General features: G+C 50.8%; 7 protein-coding genes across 7 annotated transcripts; 4 read left to right on the top strand and 3 right to left on the bottom strand.

Annotated features, from left to right (window-relative positions):
- Positions 1 to 191: 191 nt before the first annotated feature.
- Positions 192 to 4,667, top strand: Pdw03_1123 (Nucleoporin nup61; the record flags this gene model as incomplete). Its single annotated transcript, XM_014679366.1, has 2 exons — positions 192 to 313; positions 380 to 4,667. 2 exons carry the CDS (start codon positions 192 to 194, stop codon positions 4,665 to 4,667), a joined length of 4,410 nt encoding a protein of 1,469 aa, XP_014534852.1.
- An 847-nt stretch (positions 4,668 to 5,514) lies between these two features.
- On the top strand, positions 5,515 to 6,224 carry Pdw03_1122 (putative siderophore biosynthesis enzyme; the record flags this gene model as incomplete). The annotated part of the gene is made up of 3 exons (XM_066099811.1): positions 5,515 to 5,653; positions 5,716 to 5,872; positions 6,017 to 6,224. The coding sequence occupies 3 exons, from the start codon at positions 5,515 to 5,517 to the stop codon at positions 6,222 to 6,224; spliced, it is 504 nt and encodes a 167-aa protein (XP_065957538.1).
- Positions 6,225 to 6,601: 377 nt separating this feature from the next.
- Pdw03_1121 (Fungal transcriptional regulatory protein, N-terminal) lies at positions 6,602 to 8,577 on the bottom strand (the record flags this gene model as incomplete). Its single annotated transcript, XM_066099810.1, has 5 exons — positions 6,602 to 7,194; positions 7,249 to 7,538; positions 7,588 to 8,286; positions 8,341 to 8,421; positions 8,480 to 8,577. The coding sequence occupies 5 exons, from the start codon at positions 8,575 to 8,577 to the stop codon at positions 6,602 to 6,604; spliced, it is 1,761 nt and encodes a 586-aa protein (XP_065957537.1).
- Positions 8,578 to 9,316: 739 nt separating this feature from the next.
- Pdw03_1120 (Nitrilase family protein (Nit3), putative) lies at positions 9,317 to 11,547 on the top strand (the record flags this gene model as incomplete). Its single annotated transcript, XM_014679363.1, has 6 exons — positions 9,317 to 9,371; positions 9,427 to 10,232; positions 10,459 to 10,582; positions 10,634 to 10,719; positions 11,189 to 11,263; positions 11,341 to 11,547. 6 exons carry the CDS (start codon positions 9,317 to 9,319, stop codon positions 11,545 to 11,547), a joined length of 1,353 nt encoding a protein of 450 aa, XP_014534849.1.
- Positions 11,548 to 13,818: 2,271 nt separating this feature from the next.
- Positions 13,819 to 15,125, top strand: Pdw03_1119 (Putative 26S proteosomal regulatory subunit; the record flags this gene model as incomplete). The annotated part of the gene is made up of 3 exons (XM_014679362.1): positions 13,819 to 14,083; positions 14,174 to 14,409; positions 14,484 to 15,125. The coding sequence occupies 3 exons, from the start codon at positions 13,819 to 13,821 to the stop codon at positions 15,123 to 15,125; spliced, it is 1,143 nt and encodes a 380-aa protein (XP_014534848.1).
- Positions 15,126 to 15,383: 258 nt separating this feature from the next.
- Pdw03_1118 (Rhomboid protein 2) lies at positions 15,384 to 16,526 on the bottom strand (the record flags this gene model as incomplete). Its single annotated transcript, XM_066099809.1, has 2 exons — positions 15,384 to 16,088; positions 16,155 to 16,526. 2 exons carry the CDS (start codon positions 16,524 to 16,526, stop codon positions 15,384 to 15,386), a joined length of 1,077 nt encoding a protein of 358 aa, XP_065957536.1.
- An 804-nt stretch (positions 16,527 to 17,330) lies between these two features.
- Positions 17,331 to 19,414, bottom strand: Pdw03_1117 (Rhomboid protein 2; the record flags this gene model as incomplete). Its single annotated transcript, XM_066099808.1, has 5 exons — positions 17,331 to 17,816; positions 17,871 to 18,700; positions 18,753 to 18,991; positions 19,047 to 19,338; positions 19,402 to 19,414. The coding sequence occupies 5 exons, from the start codon at positions 19,412 to 19,414 to the stop codon at positions 17,331 to 17,333; spliced, it is 1,860 nt and encodes a 619-aa protein (XP_065957535.1).
- Between the last annotated feature and the right edge of the window lie 45 nt (positions 19,415 to 19,459).

Genomic DNA, 19,459 nt, shown 5'->3' with positions numbered 1-19,459 from the left:
ATATCGAAAGCTCCCTGCTTCGATTGTCCGCAAGTGAGGAAAATCATCACGCAGTCACCCCGAGGTTCAGTATTGCATCGGGTTTGATTTAGCGCACGAAACCGAGTCACATAGATTACGAAGGATATAAGGCAGTTCGCGCAGTTCGAGCTTTCCAAGCATACAACCAACGGTGATTTCATACGGCCAATATGTTGAAACGTGGAGCTCAAGGTCCTCAAGGGTCCAAAGAAGACGAGGGTATTTTTGGGATGGCCAGCACCCCGGATGATAAACCCGTTCGGGCGACAGCGGCCCAGTTAGCCAGCAGAAAGTAAGTGAGAACTGAAATAGCGGCGGGTGGCCACAAACTGACCGAAGATCTCTTTGAACCCTCTAGGATCAAGGACGTCCGCAAACGCCGGGCTCCAACCCCCACAACCGGCGGAGGCGCATCTGATGTGGCTTCATTCAACCCTTTCGCATCCGCGGCACCGGCCGCGGCACCGGCACCTACCCAGTCAACTGGGTTCACATTTGGTCAGACTCAGAGCCAGAGCTTCCCCGGCGCAAGCTCGGGGCCCAGTCAGGGTGGGATTTTCTCGTCGGGCACTAACGGCCAGGCGAGTAGCCAGACGTCGTTCGGGTTCAGCGCGGGCCCTACTTCATTTGGATCTGCGCCGTCGAGCAATCCGTTTTCTGTAAACACATCGTTCGGTGGAAACTCACAGTCAAGTACCAGTGGATTCAGCTTTGGAGGATTCAATGCCGGCAACCAGTCCACTCCGTCATTCGGTGGATTCGGAGCACAACCGAACACGAGCACCCCAGCAAAACCCGCCTTATTTGGGCAGTCTACCGCACAAATGACTTCGCCTGCCGATGACAGTATGCAAACGTCGCCTGATACCAAGCCCAAGGGAGCTTCCATGTTCTCATCGAAGCCAGCCGCAGGTCCATCGGCACTTAGCAATCCATTTTCGAACCTTTCAGGGCAGAATGCTCCCAGCAATCTCTTTGCACCAAAGGCATTTGCGACTGAGAAACCTGCCGAGAAACCTGCCGAGACACAACCTTTCAAGCCGCTTTTCGGATCAACGCCCGCCGATTCGAAGCCTGCAGATGGAGAGAAACAGCAGCCGACAGCCAGCAATCCATTTGCGAACCTGACAGGGCAGGCTCCAACCAGCAGCACTAACCTGTTTGCCCCGAAGCCTACGGTAGCGGAGCAAACTTCTGCAAAGCCCGCAGAAGCGGGAAAGCCCTTTGGCGCTCTTTTCGGGTCAATTCCCAGTTCTCAGCCCTCAGGGCCTGCTAGCAATCTATTTGCGCCCAAGCCAGCGGCAGAAGAACCGAAGGCGAGCAACCCGTTCGCGAACCTATCAGCGCCAAGCCCATTCGGCGCTTTGTCCTCGCCGAATGTTACTGGGACCGAAAGTTCTGTTAAGGCCGGCGAAGCGCAACCGTTCAAGTCCATGTTTGGTACGCCTGCAGCATCGAAAGTGTTGGATGCTGGAAAAGAGCAGACGACTGCACCAGCATTTGGCAACATGTTTTCGCCAAAGCCAGCTGCTGAGAAGGCGGCTGCAATCCCTACAGCGGACCAGCCTTTCAAGTCCATGTTTGGTACACCTACAGCATCGAAAACTTTGGAGGCCGGGAAAGAGCAGACTGCTTCACCGGCATTTGGCAATCTGTTCTCGCACAAGCCAGCTGCTGAGAGCACGGGTGCAAAATCATCCGAGGACAAGCCGCTCAAGCCAGTGTTTGGAGCACCTGTGGCTGAGAAGGAACAATTAGCGACGAGTAGTATCTTTGCACCGAAGGTGACAAGCGAAGGGCAGACTCCTGTACCTGCCCAGACCTCACAATTTGGCTCAATGTTCGGGGTGTCTCCTGCGCCGTCAAAGTCTGGAAAGGAAAAGACAACCCAGGTGACGCCTAGCAATCCATTCGCGAACCTGTCAGGGCAGAACGCTTTCAGTAATCCATTTGCGCCAAAGCCGACAGAGCAGGCTGCAACTCCCCAGGCATCGAACACTTCGCTCTTTGGTGCAAGTACAGCAGTTGGGAACAATAAAGACACCAACATCGCAGCTCTGAATGGCTCATTGACTAGCCCATTTACCGCTGGGCCTAAGGTGTCGAACGAATCTCGAACGGAAGGTGCGACGATAGCTGCGACACCTCATGTGTCGTTCGCGCAGTCTCCACGCGACCATAAGAGCTCGTCTTGTTTACCTGTCTCGTCTTCCTCTTCCCTCCCCTCTTCCTCCTCAACTTCTATTGTTTCCAACACTTTCGCTGCTTCAGACTCTGACAGTCTTTTCCCTCGACCGGATCAACCTGTGTCAATTGAATTTCCTGTATCAACTGAAGACTTTGACGCGATGCCACTCAAACGTCTTTTCCCTGAGAAGAATCGGGATGAGCTTAGGGATCGAGCCGCCTTGCTTATGAAGATTGGCGTCTTGACTGAGTCGTTCAAGCGTGAGGTCGCCAAATGCGATCCCATGACAGATGATATTGACGAAGTCCTTATTCTTTACGCTGAACTTCGACGTGAGCTCGGTGTCCCCATTGGGTCGATCAACCCCGAAGAAGATGCTAAGCGCGCTGCCATCAACAAACGCGATGACGCCCAGGAAGCGGCAGATGGCAACGCGCCTTCTCGGATCCCGACTCCTCCGGCCTTTGTACCTCTTGGTCATGATGATAGACACCCAGCACCCTCTAACAAGCCTTCTGGTGGGTCTACCACTTCCTCCAAGTTCGCCCAATCCTTTTCTGCTCCGAATCCTGCTCCAGCAACTACTTCTGCTGGCGCTTCTTCCGCCTTGATTGCCGGTCCTTCGTCTCCGGCCGCGGTTCCCGTTTCTGCTGCTCCTGTCGCTCCAGCTAAGCCTTATCCTCCCACTGCCAGCCCTGTAGCCACTTTTGCAGCCCCCACTGCCGTTGAGCCTCCCAAGTTTGGCGATGCGGCCACTTCAACTACCACCCCTGCTTTTGGAGTTTCCAAAATTGGCGCTGTAGTAACTTCTACCACTTCCTCTGCTATTGAAGCCCCTAAATCTGGTGATGCAGCCACTTCAACCACTGCCCCTGCTTTCCAGATTCCCAAGTTTGACGGTGCAGCTACTTCAACCACTGCCCCTGCTTTCCAGATTCCTAAGTTTGATGGTGCAGCCACTTCAACCGCAGCGTCTGCTTTCCAGGTTCCCAAGCTTGGTGGTAAAGCTACTGGCATCGATTTTTCAGCCCAGTTCAAGACAGAGTCGGACAAGACCATCGCTAAAGCAAAGGCACAGAGAAAGGCTTTGGAGTTTGACTCTGATGAGGATGATGAGGAAGAGTGGGAGCGCAAAGATGAGGAACGCCAACGCGCGAAGCGCGCTGAAATTGAAGCCGCAGCTAAAAAGCGTGCCGTTTTCGTCCCCGGTGTGGGTTTCAAGTTCGCTGATGATAACGCTGAGGAGCCTGCAACATCTGCTGCACCTGCCACGCCTCCGCAGGGCGACTCTGCGGGTACTGGCAATTCTTCCCCTCATGTTTTTCCTCCTTTTGTTACTCCCTCGACCACCACTTCTGCTGAAGCGAACGGTACCCCCTCTGCGAGTGCTGTTAATTCTACCCCTCCTGTCTTTCCTCCTTTCGTTGCTCCCTCGACCGCCGCTTCCGCTGGAGCGAACGGCACTTCCTCTTTATCTTCATCGAACTACCAACCCCGTTTCCCTACATCATCATCTCCTCAGTCTTCTGAATTCTCAACTCTCGTCGGAACAGCCCAGCGTTCGCCTGCGGATGCCGCACTCTTTGGAGGCAAGCCTGCATCCCCACCGCCTTTCTTCGGTGCATTTGGTGCAGGTCCTCCCAGCTCCTCTTCCGGCTCCTCGGTTTTCGGGTCGTCCAGTAAGCCGGTCCCAGCCTCGCAGAACATTTTCGGCGGGCTCAAGCCGACCTCGCCGAAACGCAAGGCCTCCGCAGATGAAGGTGAAAAGGACGATGATTCCCCCGCAAAAAAGCCGAAGTCCTCTCAGAACATCTTCGGTGGACCCAAGCCGGCTGAGCAGAACATTTTCGGCGGGCTTAGACCGGCCTCGCCGAAACGCAAGGCCTCTGTTGATGGAAATGACGACCAAGATGATTCCCCCGCAAAAAAGACGAAGCCCTCGCCTCCCCCTTCTTCTGTTGGCGCCAATATGTTCGGACAGGTCTCCACTGCACCGTTGGCTCCTTCGACCAATTTTTCCGCACAGCCCGCGATGACCACTCCCTCGGCCCCTCCTACTCAGCCCATTTCCAATTCCACTGAAGATGAGGACGGTGAACCTGGCGAAATTTTCGATTTGACAAAGGGCAACGGTGGCGAAGAAGAAGAAACTCTTGTGTTTGAAGACAAGTCCCGGGTGTTCAAGCTTGAGGATAAGTGGTACGCCAAAGGAACAGGTCCTGTCCGCCTTCTGAAGCACCCTGTCACTGGCCGTGCACGGATTGTCGCCCGTGCCGACCCTAGTGGAAATGTCACCTTGAACATTCTCCTGAAGAAAGAGTTTGACTACAAGCTCACCACTAACAGTGTTCAGTTCCTGGTCCCCAACGAGACTGGGGAACTCAAACATTGGGCCGTTCGAGTAAAGGGTGAGAGACTGCAAGAGTTCCACCAGCTGATCAACGAGATCAAGAACTAGACATTTCTCTATTTCTTCTCCACATCTTCTCCATCTGTGTTCTCCCTTTCGGGAGTGTTAGTTTATGTTCAAGCGCATGGCGAAGGTTTGCATATGCGTTTACTGCCTCTGTGGTTCGGTTTTCTTTTTGATCTCTTGCTTTTTGTTGCTCATGTTTCTTTTTTTTTTTTTGTCCATCGGCCCCCCAGCCACCTGGGGCAAAGTTGGTCCGGCTTCACGCAGTGGGCCAGCTTCAAGCCCCATGGCATCGGTTTCTTTCTGAACCCAGTGAGGGTCCAGGTGGGTATCTCCCTGGGACCACGGGCTCCAAGTCAGACAAGGTTGGCCCGGCTTTACGCAGTGGGCCAGCTTCCCAGTGGCATCGGTGTTTCTATTGAGCCCAGTTAGGGCCCAGGTGAGAATTTCCCTGGGCACCACGGGCTCTAGATCGGACAAAGTTGGCCCGGCTTTACGCAGTGGGCCGGCTTCTCAATGCCCTTTGTCTCCCTTGAGTCCGGTCAGGCTCCGGTTGAGGACCTCCCCGGGCACCACGGGCTCCAAGTCGAATTTTCCTTTTTTTTTTCTGAAGATAATGGGGTCTACATTGTATTTTGGTAAAAATGGATAAAAATTGATCTTCTTTCTATGTAAACATGGTAGTTTGAAGTCAATCCAACTGATCCAACTAAGACCTAAAGACCTTGAGGCTGATCTTCGAGGGCCGAGACCCCGCTTCAAAGGGAACTGATTCCCGCCAAGAAATGACTATCCTCTCCAGTGCTCGAGTTCCCTTTCAGTGCTCCTTTTCTTTCACTCTCCTTAGCTGTCATTCGTTAAGCTTACCTCGGTCGCTCATTCACAATCCAAAATGAAACCTGTCACTCTTTGTTTCCTCCTAGGCCTCGCCAGCCTCGCCACAGCTCGCACCGACCTGGAAGGCTGTGTTTCCTCAGAAGTCATCTTCGACCACTACTACGCCAGCTACCTCTGGTACGTCCCGGACAGCGGTGAGATCTGCTCATTTCTTGACTGCGGTGGCGGCCGTGCGCCCCAAAGACAACCCAGCCAGGATGTCCCCAATACTCTGGGACTGCAACGCTTACTCCCGACTACCTGGAAGGCTGGGGGCCCAATGGCAAACAGGCTGCTTCTACAAGCACCATCGCGTTGACTGCTTTGTCGACGGCTGAGATTGTGTCCGCTTTTGCAACACAGACTTCCGAGGTGTCGGTGATGTCGGACTCATCCTTCGCGTCTTCTTCTTCTTCTTCTTCTTCTTCTTCTTCTTCTTCTTCTTCTTCTTCTTCTTCTTCTTCTTCTTCTTCTTCTTCTTCTTCTTCTTTCCCATCCGGCACTCAAACTGCCGATAGCATGATCACGGATGCTCCCTCCGGTCTTACGGTGGTCACTTCTTCTTTGAAGATTTCTACCTCGTCGACCTCGAACAGAGGTAACGCTGCTTCTCCTTCTGCTGCCGCGGCCAGCTCGTCCACTTTGAATGCTGCTACTACCCCTTCCTCCAACATTGCCGGTATCATGGCCGTGATAGCTGCTATGGTCGGGGTAATGGTCTTGTAATTTTGATTCGATTATGTGTTTATAATGCCTTGTGAACGTTGAATCTGCGCGACCCGCTCTCCTGACAAGACTCCGAGCCGGGGCTCTCTTCACATCGTGTACTTTGAAATCGTGGAGATGGCGCGTTGGTGGTAACTTAAGGACTTAATCTGCGGTTTGTCGATATCCATGAAGAGAAATTGACTGGAATTGCCGGTCTCGGACACATCGCGGGAAGATCCTATGAGCAATAGGTGTTTGTCGCTCGCGATGAACCAATTGGAATCGTTGGAAATAAATCATTATAACATTAAAGTATGTACAAGTAGATCTAAATTGCCCAGATCTCGGCGGATTCCGTTCGGTCCGTAGTGGGCCTAGACATGGCCGATTGTCAACTACATGTGTTGCCCATATATCGGTGGAATTATTTCACCAAAAGGAAACAACACATCGAGGGGACAATCCATCATGAAGTCATAATCCATCGGGGCCACAGTGGTGAGCAGGGATTTTTGTTCCAGTGCCTCTTTTCTCTGCCGATGCATCTTTTTAATCATTTGCGCGCGGTTTCTCATCCTTCCAAATATCTCCGGCGACTCGGTAGACTTTGGATCTTTTCCAAGAGCCTGTTCTAATGCGGGACGTTCTTCTTCCATCTTGCGAGCTAAAAGATCGACGGTCTGGTCGAAGTCGATGATGCTGTCCACGTATGCTCGATCCCATCCGGGGTGGTCGTAAAGAGAGAGCTGTGAGAGAGTGACGATTGCTTTTCCGAATTGGCACATGATGCTGAAAGGGAAGAAAGGAAAGATATCAGATGGGAGGGAGAGGATATTTTGGAAAAAGGAGGTTGTCGCTTCCAGGCAGCGGAAAAGGAGATCCAATTGCATTAGAGGATGATCGCCATAGTTCGACTTGGATGGTTCGCTACTAAGGGCAATTCGATAAAGATGTATCTCGAGTGTGATGTAGTGAAGCTGTAAAACGGCTGTCGTTGTTGTCAGGTTTAAATTATCCGCGAAAACACGATGGTACGACTCACGAGAATTGGGTGAGTCACTCGGCATGCGAGCTTTGAGTTGCTTAAGCTCAGCCTCAAGCCATCGTATGCTTAGTCCAAGGGGCGGAGGCGCTGATGAGAGTGATGAAGAATGGAGCTCGGTGTTGTAGAGTGTTTGGTGGATCCTCTCTGCGACGTTCATCGCTCGCACCAGCTGTGTCAAAAAGGCATCGGTGGGATATTCTGCGATCTGGTCTAGCACTTTGCAACATTCATCTGTGTATCTTGTAAAGCGAATTATCGGCCCCAAGTCTTTCACACATGTCGAGAGCCTTTCACAGATTAGCTTATGTTTCAGCCACGTATGAAGGGTACACATACATGGTGGTGAGATAGTAACACCCAAGATAAGTGCGTCGCTCTTCCAGTGTGCGAACCGGATTATGACGGTCCTCGTTCGTAGTATCTTTCAAATAAGTCAAAGGATAGTTCAAGCTTTTCTGGTAAGCCATCTCTTGATTTAAGCCCATACTAAAGGATTGCGCCACGAGTAAGTGCACATTTGTATCAAGCTGGGCAGTGCTTCGAACCAAATGTTGAGGTTCTTCCGATTTGGGCCCTTGAGGGGGTTGGTCAGCCAGTCGCGGATAACGACTGACTGAAACGAACCAAGCCACATTAATAAGAAGGCCCTGGAGCAGATCCAGACTATGTTCCCCTCTGATGACGATGTGCTCGGCGACATATTCTTGGACTAAATCCGCAATCTCTCGCTGGCGTGGAGCTTTTTGGCATGCGACCATTGAAAGATTCAGGTAGAGGAATGTTTTCTCTCGGCGCAGTTCCTCTGCGGTGACGTGCGGGGGAATCATGAGGAAGGGAAAGAGAGGGAACATTTTCCGGAAGAACACTTCCATCAACAGCTGGCCTTCAGCTTCATCAGGAGCAGCGATGTTATGTTCAAACGTAGATGATGATCTCCTTTCTTGGCCACTTTCTAATCGTTCTCGGACATGTTGTTCCGAGGCAGCCAGCAAAGCGACCATGCGGTCTAATTTTTCCTCGAGTGCAGCAACCTCCCTAGCTTAAATGTTAGGGGTCTCTTAGGGAACTGTCGGACTGGTGAACACTTACGAACTACTTGCGCCTGTTTTTTTTTCACGGCGATGAGCTCCGGGTAGTTGGATTCCACAGTCTTTGCCCAAACGTCGACAGCTAAAAAAAAAAAAGATCAACATATAGAGAGATCAAGTATGAAACCATCTATACTCACCGTTTGCAAGGACCATCGATTTCCGGGAAACATCGTACTTTGGCCTTCGCACAGGTTATGCATGCTTTGGGGTGACGGGTCGAGGCTCCGTCCTCCATGATATCTTATACACAAATAAGACTGTTGAGTCGGATCGAATTAGCAAGATACAGCAGTTAATAGGCACTCGAGTCGAAAGTGTCCGAACAAGAAATTAAAAAGCAGGACTCCACCATCGCATCTTCTATTGGTAGAACGACATCCCAGTGGGCCTCGCTACTGTGTAAGCCCCCTTTTTATATCCGGAGAGAATTCACGGCCTCTCATTGGATTGACCTGATTATGTTTTTTCCTCAATAAAGGTAATGTATCATAGTCGTTGTGCCAAGCGCCCAACACAGGATGTGTTGGGCGCTTGCGCGCTTGGCATGGGTATGGTGTACTTTCTCAGCAAAGTCGGTCTGTAAAGATCCAAACTATAGGTGCTTCAGGGCTACACTGTAACAAGGGGCGCAATTTTGTTCTTGATTGCCTATTTAAAAGGAATCGTATGTAAAGCGTCTTGGAAAGAGGCCTATAATACCACTTGGTGTAAGCTATTTCAAGAGTTCAAGAGCATGCAGCTATAACGTCATCTTCCAATCTCTGATCGGGGGGAACCGCAGCTATTCAAAGCCAAAAAAACCGAAAAAAAAGTAAGAATCTACTCAAGATAAAGATCTCCAGGATGAACAATTTGAGTATGGTCGCGATGCTGCTTATCAGCGAAATGGCCATCCCCCGCAATTCGTAATCGATCCGATATCATTCCCCCTCCCACCTCCCCCCCCTCATCTCTTCTTCTTCATATCTCCAACCATGGCTACCCTCTTGAAAAAGCCCCTCAAATTGGCTCTTGTTCAGCTTGCATCGGGTTTGAATCTCTAAGATTGCCCTTTTTCCCCCCCGCAGCTAACCGAGCCATCTAGGAGCGGACAAGGCCGTGAACCTCTCTCATGCTCGGAGCAAAGTTCTCGAAGCTGCAAAGGCTGGCGCAGGATTAATCGTCCTTCCAGAATGCTTCAACTCGCCCTATGGCACAAATTTCTTCCCAAAATACGCCGAGACCCTCCTTCCCTCTCCCCCCACGGTTGAACAATCACCCTCCTTCCACGCCCTATCGGCTATCGCCGTGGAGGCAAATGCATACCTTGTCGGTGGAAGTATTCCTGAACTGGAGCCCTCTACCAAAAAGTATTACAATACCTCGTTGGTCTTCTCGCCAAAGGGCGCCTTGATCGGTACTCACCGCAAGACACATCTGTTCGACATCGATATTCCGGGCAAGATAAAGTTCAAGGAGAGCGACGTACTTTCACCTGGTAACCAGTTAACAGTCATCGATCTCCCGGAGTACGGGAAGATCGCTCTGGCCATCTGCTACGATATTCGTTTCCCGGAGGGAGCGATGATCGCCGCCCGCCAGGGAGCTTTCCTCCTTGTCTACCCGGCGGCCTTCAACACTACGACCGGTCCTCTGCATTGGTCACTCCTTGCTCGTGCCAGAGCTGTTGATAACCAGTCATATGTGGCACTTTGTAGCCCGGCGCGTGATCTGGACGCCTCCTATCAAGCCTATGGCCACAGCTTGGTCGCTGACCCCAGCGCAACTGTTCTCTCCGAAGCCGGAGAGAAAGAGACCATCATTTATGCTGATTTACATCACGATGCGATTGCAAATATCCGCAGTGGAATTCCTATCTCCACCCAGCGACGATTTGACCTTTACCCCGATGTGAGCGCAGGCCAGAAGTAATGTGGGTAAATTTTGGAGACGGGGAGGGATATCTCTTAGAAGCTAGATCAAATTTATCTATAGATCATGAGTCTAAACAGCTAGAAGATTCACGACAACGTCACTAAATCAATTCCTCCCAAGTATCAAATTTGCTGATTAAACAAGGTCCTCATTGCCTGAGGCACCAATATCCACCACTGAAACATCATTGGCTATAGTGCAGCCCCACTTGGTCCAATCAGACCCCGCACAGGCAAGCGAGACCACACTGAATTTCACTCGAAAATCGACCACGAAGTCTCCTTCTGACAATCGATCACTTCCGCCCACCGTCGACCACCCCTTCAGTCAGTCTCCTCCATCATCACTTCGAAACACTCCTCTAACTTTCTCCGCAGAGATGTCCAACGTCAAGACCGGCAACAAGCGCTCGGCTATCGCCGATGTGGTGTCTCGCGAGTACACCATCAACCTGCACAAGCGAGTATGTTGAATACAAACCCTTTCCCAGTCTACCTGCGACGATTCGAATCCGATTCAGTTCTGGAGGCATATAATGGACAGAGAACAAGATACTTTTCCTGTAAAACGGAATTTGTTACGGAAAAGATTGTGTGTGGTGGGGGTTGGTGTGTGTGTGTGCGTCGAGGGTCGAATTGGAAACCAATCCCCTTTTGTATCTCACCACCATCCTCGCCATGACCTGTGGAGAAATCTGCAGGTAGGACATGGCACTTTTGTCTTTTGTCTGCTTCGCGATAGAGACAGCCGAGAGAAGGTCTTGAAAAAGTCTTCGCTCGCATCCACACATATCCGCACCCGGAACACAAGAAGAATTAGTTTTATGAAGTCCACTATGGCCGAAAGACCAGAAACATTCATCGCGCAGAGTTTTCTCTAGCAGATGGCATTCGGGCGGAAGACTGATTGCAACTTCTTTTCCGGAATTATAGTGCCACGGCGTCAGCTTCAAGAAGCGTGCTCCTAAGGCCATCAAGGAGATCCGCGCCTTCGCCGAGCAGGCTATGGTAAGTTTGAGCGACGCTCTCATCTCCCCTGACCCTATTTGGGAATCTGTTTACTAATATGCTTCACTCACCAACAGGGTACCAAGGATGTCCGCGTCGACCCCCAGCTGAACAAGAAGGTCTGGGAAGCCGGTATTAAGGGTGTTCCCTTCCGTCTCCGTGTCCGCATCTCCCGCAAGCGTAACGACGAGGAGAACGCCAAGGAGCGTCTCTACTCCCACGTCCAGGCCGTCAACGTCAAGGACCCCAAGGGTCTCCACACCACCACCGTCGATGACGCATAAGCGTGTCGCTTTTCGTTAGCATCTATGATTCCATGTTCCCAGCTGGGGTGTGGTCGGGGTTTTACAAAAAATACAAAATACCTTTTCCCTCTGGGGCTTCCTTCTACGTGTGTTTCAGTCTTGTAGTATCAGCTCCACTGTAGTTGGCGTATCTAACAGCATCAAGAGCAGCATGACAAGAGGGTTGGTTATTTGAAGGTCGCTCGATTGCACAACCCAGTTCTCCGGTTTCGTATGGTTTCAAGATCCCTTGGGGCCTGGTGGCTAACCCGCGTGCTGGTTTGTGCTCGGCATGATTACTGTTTTGCCAATGGTGCAGGTCGATGATCTAATTAGTACTAGGCAGGGAAGCCGTCAGTTCACTCGATCCAGCTTGCGTTTAATGACTTGATGACTGTAGGTCTTGCTTTGTACATTTGTGTATCAACCTTGCTCTGCCTGTTCTAGTACTGGCGAACACTCTTCTCCGCAAATTCTCGGAGTATCTGCGGGTCTTGAAGGCGGTCTGTTCACCGATCCCAGAGTCGCATCGACAAGGTCAGCCTCTTATGGATTTATTGGATCCCCAGTCAAATTTGAACCTTACATGACGCACCTGGAAAAGATTTGAAGTGGCCGGCCATCATTCTTCAGACAGGATGTGCTGATTCAAGGACCAAATTGAAGCAAGATGTTTTGTTCTGGCTCGAATCGGAGCAACAGATCAAGGTTGCTCTTGCAACAGGGGTTCCATGAAAAGGAAAGCCCACAACCGGGGTAATAGATACTCAACAGGACAGCTGGTGGGACTTCTGTTAGTCCTATCCCAACGATGTGTATCACTCGAAGCCGAGTTGCCACTTCAAATCAGCACTAGATCTTGGGCTTGGTACATGTCCAATTCGAATACTGCTCTTCGTGTTGAGAGGGGCAACGAGACTGATTCTCTTCCATCGAACCACGACGTGACGGAAACTGCAGAAGCTGTCTCTGGCTGGCTTCCCGAGTGACCTGTTTCAGTCACACAATGCCAATCTGCCACTTGGAACCAATACAGCCACCTCAATCCCTTATGACAATCCTTGGGCGTTGGTTTAGTCAAGGTTAAATGCCATGGGCAAGGATCTTTTCGACGCTAGACCCATTGGGTCTGATTACAAGGTGCTTATGTTCAACGTCCAAGAAGTTATGACAGCCCCTTTGCCCATCCATTATGAGAGATTGATCTCTCACCTTGCTTCTACTTCTCAACTGAAAATTAGAACAACGAAAAATGCAAGGCTAGAGCCTCATGTTGAGATCATAATCATGTGATTCTGCTTGGTTGTCCAGGACTATCAAAGGTAGTCTTCTCCTCTCCCTCACTCCCGTCTCTCGCGTTCTCCTGTGCCCTGTCCAATGTCTCTGTATGTTTTCAGCTGTCATTGAGGCCTTCTGCTGCTTGTTGAAGACCCCAATAGCAACCAGTCGCAATCGATATACTGGAGCTTGTACCGTCACCTTTTTCCGAGTTTTTGCAACCCGTCGCCGCCTCCAAGTGTCAGATTTACTTCATTGGTTAAGCAGCGTCATTTCGTGGTATTACATATCTCGGTTGGCAATCAATTGGATCTCGATGCTCGTTTCGCAAGACATCAAAAGTTCACCGTCCAAGGTGTCATCTGTCTCTATCGGACCGTTCCTTGACCCTTGTTTGCGATGCGACAACCAGCATGATACCCGCCTTGTCCTCTGAATCCAACCTTTTTTCTCTGGTAACAACATATGCCTTCTCATTCGTATCAAACCTGCTTGGTGTTCTTCTTTATATTGGATATATCATCAATTACAAGCCCTACGGGCTTGAGCAAGAATTAAAGCAGAGGTATATTCGGGAAACTAACTAATAACCCGTAGGATCATTACACGGGCAAAGTTCCATTCGGTGTCTAGTGTATATCTGTTGTATAGTACGAGCGGTGGAAGAAAGGACCAACAAAGAAGCATATCTGCAACTACTACCTCTTTTTATCGGCTTCGGCTCCTGCTCATATAGCTACATAACATTAAACATGATCAAAATCAAAGCAGAGAATTGTCATTGAAACAGCAGAGCATCGAAGACCGTGGAAACTAGGGCGGTGAGTGAGAGCTCCCCAAACTGCCGACGTGAGGACATCATATCAGCTCTCTTGCAGTGCGGACAACCATCAACATCTCCAATTTCGTCCGAGTTTACCTACCTTCCTCTCTTGATCCAGCATCTCGCCATCTGTCAGAGAATCCAACCTAAACAGCTCCCAGATCTCCACCATGGAGTCCAAGATCCCCGACTTCTTGCTCGAGCAGCAAGCACAAGGAAGCCCAGAGACACAACCCTACTTCCTCACCTTCGAAGATTACTGGGAACGCAAACTATGGCACCAGCTTACAGACTCGTTGGTCGAGTTCTTCCGCATGCCAGAGAGTGCTCCGCATCGCTTAGCCCTGTTTAAGACCTTCGTGCTCAGTTTCGCCGACCGGGTCAACCAGCTCAAGTTTGTGTCACTAGGGTTGATGGCAGCAACAGAATGCACAGGTTGGTGGCCCGCAATCTAGTCTGGAAGCTCCAATTTCTATCATGATGAGCATTCCGTTACGTGAACACAGACTAACAATCTCCCTCTAGATGACCAAGAACGACTGGCTTTCCTCACATCCCTCGCTACCAAGACGGATACGGCCGACACACAGGATGCATATGTCTATGCGCTCGCTGACGTGGCTAACGTCAAGCTGTCGCTGAAGGATCTGGACGGAGCACAGATAGACCTGGCCACCTGCCAGCGGGTGCTAGACACGTTCGACTCGGTCGAGACCGTTGTGCACGCATCATTCTACAAAGTAAACGCGGACTACTACCACGTACGTGATTCACTGAATTCTGAATTTAGCCAGACACGGCCACTCACGTCATAACTAACACCTCACTCGAACAGTCTAAGCAAGAATTTGCATCCTTCTACAAAAACGCCCTTCTCTACCTTGCCTGCATCGACCTGGAAGAACTCACCGAGACTGAGCGCGTATCGCGCGCATACAACCTCAGCGTAGCGGCCCTGGTATCCGAGACGATCTACAACTTCGGAGAGCTCCTCCTGCACCCGATTCTGGACTCACTGACCCAGACCCCGCACAACTGGCTCCGCGAGCTTCTCTTCGCCTTCAACCGGGGCGACCTGGCTGCTTACGACGTGCTGGCTGGGAACATCAGCAAGAACAAGCTACTGGAGTCACACCGGCTATTCCTGTACCAGAAGATCTCGCTCTCGGCACTGACGGAGATGGTCTTCCACCGTCCCCCTCATGACCGCTCTCTCTCCTTCCAGGCTATCGCGTCCGAGACTAAGGTGCAGCCCGATGAGATCGAGCATCTCGTTATGAAGGCTTTGTCGCTGGGTTTGCTGCGTGGATCTATTGATCAGGTTGCTCAGGTCGCACAGATCCACTGGGTTCAGCCTAAGGTTCTGGATATGAAGCAGATTGATGGCATGCGAAACCGTCTTAAGGAATGGGATGCCGGTGTCAACCAGCTCGGTCATTGGATTGAGGGGGCGGGTAAGGATGTGTGGGCTGCATAGATATCTCATCTCACTTGTGTTCTGATCAGTTCTATTATAATGAATACAATGGTGTCATCTTCTATCGTGGTTCTAGTATGGTCTGTTTTTCTGTAATTCCTGCAATCTGCATAAATTGTTATGCAGTGTTCCATGTGTCTTGCCTACATGTCTACTTCGCTCATCACTCGAACTCCAAGAACTAGACATTCATTAGACCAATCAAAGAAATCGAAACATTACCCCCCAAACGATATACACAACCCTCCAAGGCCCCTTTTAGACTCCGTTGATCGAGCACTGCAAAGCAGCAAAATTAGGCGTATCAATCCCCGTCCTATTATGACACCCTTTTGGTTGATAATACATAGTCACACCATCAAAGCAATCACAATCCTTCTTACTGAAGGCCGAGCAATACCCATTCTTGAGGATCCAGGATTGAGGTTTCTCAAGCTTGCTCGCATCACAACTACTCCATGTGAAGCTATTGTCCGTCCACCATTTACAGGTAACGCCCGTCTCGGTGAACTTGCTATTGAGACCACCATGGAGCGCCAAGCAGCCTTTGTCATCGAGGAATTCCTTATTATACCCCTCGAGATGGTAGTAATCGCCCTCGCAGCCCAATTGACTGTATAATGTGATCTCCCACGGTGCCGTCCAAGGGTATTGAGATACGCTTGGTTCAGGGGCTGCTTTTGCGATTGTAGTGGTAGCTTGCTTAGTTGCGGTAGTGATTTTCGTAGCCTTGACGGTGGTAGAGCTGAGCATGGAATTTGGATTGGAATCGGGGTTGGAGGTCGGGTTTGAACCGGTGCCGGTATCGGTGGATAGCTTGGCCCCGGTTGCCTTTGCATTGCTAGAAGCTGTGGATTTCGGAGCCTCTGTCGCTCCTTTCACGGTGGCTGTAGGACCGGCAGGGGGTGCACGGTAGTTTTGGCAATATAGATCGGTGGCACCACATTGGCCCCAGGAAGCACACTGTTGGGTTGTTAGGTTGATAGGACTAGATCTAGAAGACGGGGGGGGGTATGGGGATATACTCACACACTGAGACGCGACACATGGGTTCATTCCGGCGAGATCGGCCCAGTGTGCTGGACGTGTTGTTCCGGGCACTTGTGGACCACAGGTGGCATGAGGAAGGGCCATTGGCATTGGAGGTTTCCCTGCGCTGAGACAGATGAAGTCGCCCTGATATAGCCGTCCGCATCCGAGCCATGCCCAGGTGTTTTTATTGAAGCTTTCGATGTCGGCTTCGGTGATGTCGTGTGCTTTGGCAATCAGGGCACAGGTATCATAACCTTGGATAAGGTATTTAAAACAAAAGCCGTCTTTGGTTGGAACTGGAGTGGCGGCTGTCGCGAGACGGAATAGGAGAAGCCATAGCGAAAGAAGGTCGATTCGAAAGAGAGCCATGTTGCGAAGAGCTGGGAGATACAGTCATTTGTCGAGTAATCAGGCTCGTCACTCTTATATAGATTGATGGGAAGAATCATGGAGATGAAACGAGACTCGAGGGAGGCACCTCTTGAAAGAAACAGAACACTGTTTCTGATTTACAGCAGGACCCAGGAGAATTGACCCAGGAACAATCTAACATTGATGCACTTGATGAATGTGAGATGCTAGCATTGTTCAAGGGCTGAAACAAAGACTCGGTGAAATATGTCGCAGGGATATTTTGACATCCTGGATGTTTTCATTGTTCGCTCGAATCAGCCGTTCATGACCTCTGCAATATGGTGTGTGTATAGTTAGAAATGGTCTTTGTTCAACCTCGCCTTGGGCTCTTCTGGCGTCGAATGCCACATGTTCTTTGATCGTAAGTGGTAGCCATCGTGAGGCAGGCGCTTGCGCCCTGGAGTAAGGATCAGCAATCGACTCAGTTCTTTGAATACATGTACGGTGTGGCATGAAACCTTTCGAAGGGGAGGCATTCGTCCAGAGCCCTTATTTGAGCAAGTGTGGCAACACAATTTTACGTGCCTAGCTAGATTCACTCGTTTTTGATATATACGCAGTGAATCAGTACGTGTACCTGGGATGTCAAGCGCAGTTGAGGTTTGGACTCCTTGCTATCAGCCTGTGGTACCCAGTGCCCTGGTCACTGTCTTCGTTTCTTTGCCTTGGTAGTTATAGCATGGACTTGGATTTATTACTGTCCTATAACATTAGACCAGTGCGGCAAACCGCATGACAAAACAATGCACAACGATCTAATCAGAACATCGACGACCCCAGCAATACACAGCCAATCAACCAAGCTGGCCACCACACACACCAAACAACGACCTGGGTCCACATACCCCAAACATCCCAACCGAAAGCCGCCCGGGTAAGGACAGCCTCGACGGAGACCCCCAGGTACCAGCAAACGCCGAGGAGAACAGTTGGCGGGGAAATAAAGTTGAGAAGCACCAGACCGAGACTGGAAGTTGTCAAGCGGAATGGCGCGGAGCCTTGCAGACGAGTGATGAAGCTAAGTGGCGCGCAGAGCAGACCGATCATGAGCGAAAGGGAGAAGTTGAGCGTGACGAGGGCGGAGAGAGAGAGGCCTAGTAGCAGAAGGGAGAAGGATTTTATAAGGTGGTACTGTTGGGGAATGATTGGCTTTGATAGACCGAGACTGTTGGAGAGGATTGCGGCGAGGAAGAGGGGAAGGATGATGTCAACAATGATGAATATGTAGGTGGTAAGTGTGAAATACTATAGGTGTGTTAGCAGCTATTACAATAGTGGCTGTAGGCTGGCGGCGCTCACCTGGTGGAAGACATTATTAAAAATCCAGAGCGGGACAAGGCCGAGCAGATGAAGTCCGACAACAAGCGAGAGCGGTAGAGCGAGATGTCGTTCCGCGATGCTGATCGTATTGGCCTTCTCTTCGGTGCACTGCTTCTCATCCTTGGGCTTGGCGATTGGCGTGCTTTCGGGGTAATACCCGGTGCGGATCCAGAGGGCAATTGCCATGATGGTGAAGTTTCCAGCGATCAGCATGGCGCTGGGCAAATAGGTTCCAATGCTGACAAAACGATTGGACTGCATGAGCAGGTAGAAGAAAAAGCTCTGGTGCAGGTGCTCCAGCAAGTTGTTCAAGCTGCGGCAAAGAGACTCAATCGTCCGGCCTAGGGCCATTTCGTCCTCCCATCCCTCGCCCTTGGTCTGCAGGGTGATGGCGTCGATGTGGTACGCCATAAAGCTGCTGTGAGCGCCGGTAGCATACCCGAGACCCTGCTTGGTCATACCGCGGAACATGGTCTGCAAACGATGCTCGTAGCTGTCGTCATGACCCCACATTTCCTGTAGATTAGCCCCAATACCCATCTGGCCGCCTGCAATGGCTACAGCCGTGTTGAACAGGTCGAGGTTGGGTAGTTGGCCATTGACACCGTCATATACAATATGGAGCGTCTGGAACCGGTGATCTAACGGGTATTCGATGACTAGTGCTCCTTGCAACGCTCCACTCTTTAAAGGAAGCGGTTGCACCGATGCCGGATGCATGTCATGGTAGGCATCGATCCAAGCCTGAGTTCCAGTTTTACTGTCCGGGGTAATCAGGAAGATGATATCTTTGGACCACAGTGACCATCCTAGGATCAACTGTCAGCAACCCGAATTAAGGAGGACAACATTGAAACTCACTCTTGAAATATCTCGCCAATGTCAGGGCAAGAGTGACGCCATTCAGGTTCAACTTGTCGTCAGCTGTCAGCCATGGCGCGACTAGCACAATTGCCTCCGTGGCATCACCGCGCGGCGCATGGATAATAGCATAAGTGTTCTCTCCCCGATGCGCAATCCCAGCAGAGATGTATTCGTATTTTTGCGTGGCAACTTTGAGGCCCGCCGCTCGCAAGATTGACTGCAGCTTGTCCGAGACTCTGTTGTTGTAGTATCAGCGAGTAGTTCAGCCTGTGCCGTGTTCATCCAACCTACACCGCTGTCACTTCCGCATCCTCTTTTTGGCCGCCTCTCGCTTGTCCATCATTCAACAATCCTTCCAGTTCTTTCTTATATCCTCGGAAGATATTTTGCTCGCTGCCCGTAAAATATGCATGGACTTGGCCCGGCAGGAGCGCATTCTCGGAAATATAGGTCTGTCGGGAGTACTCATTCAGAGGCAGGAGAAGCAGCCAGACAACGCCGACGATAATGCAGATGAAAGATAGGAGATTCGGGAGGCGAACGAAGATGAGGTGGGGGTTATTCCCCAAATTGCGGATTGCAGCTTGCATCTTGTTAGTTGGGGTGCTGCTGTCAGGAAGGACAGGGGGCATTCCAGCTTGCTCACATTTCAAAGCCATTGAGTAGTGACCATCGGGAGATGGATTTCCCTGCCGCGAAGGCGA

The sequence above is a fragment of the Penicillium digitatum genome, chromosome 4 (genome assembly GCF_016767815.1).
Source record: "Penicillium digitatum chromosome 4, complete sequence".
NCBI lineage: Eukaryota > Fungi > Ascomycota > Eurotiomycetes > Eurotiales > Aspergillaceae > Penicillium > Penicillium digitatum.
The sequence above is the reverse complement of the archived record's forward strand: the minus strand, read 5'-3'. Positions and strand labels throughout refer to the sequence as shown.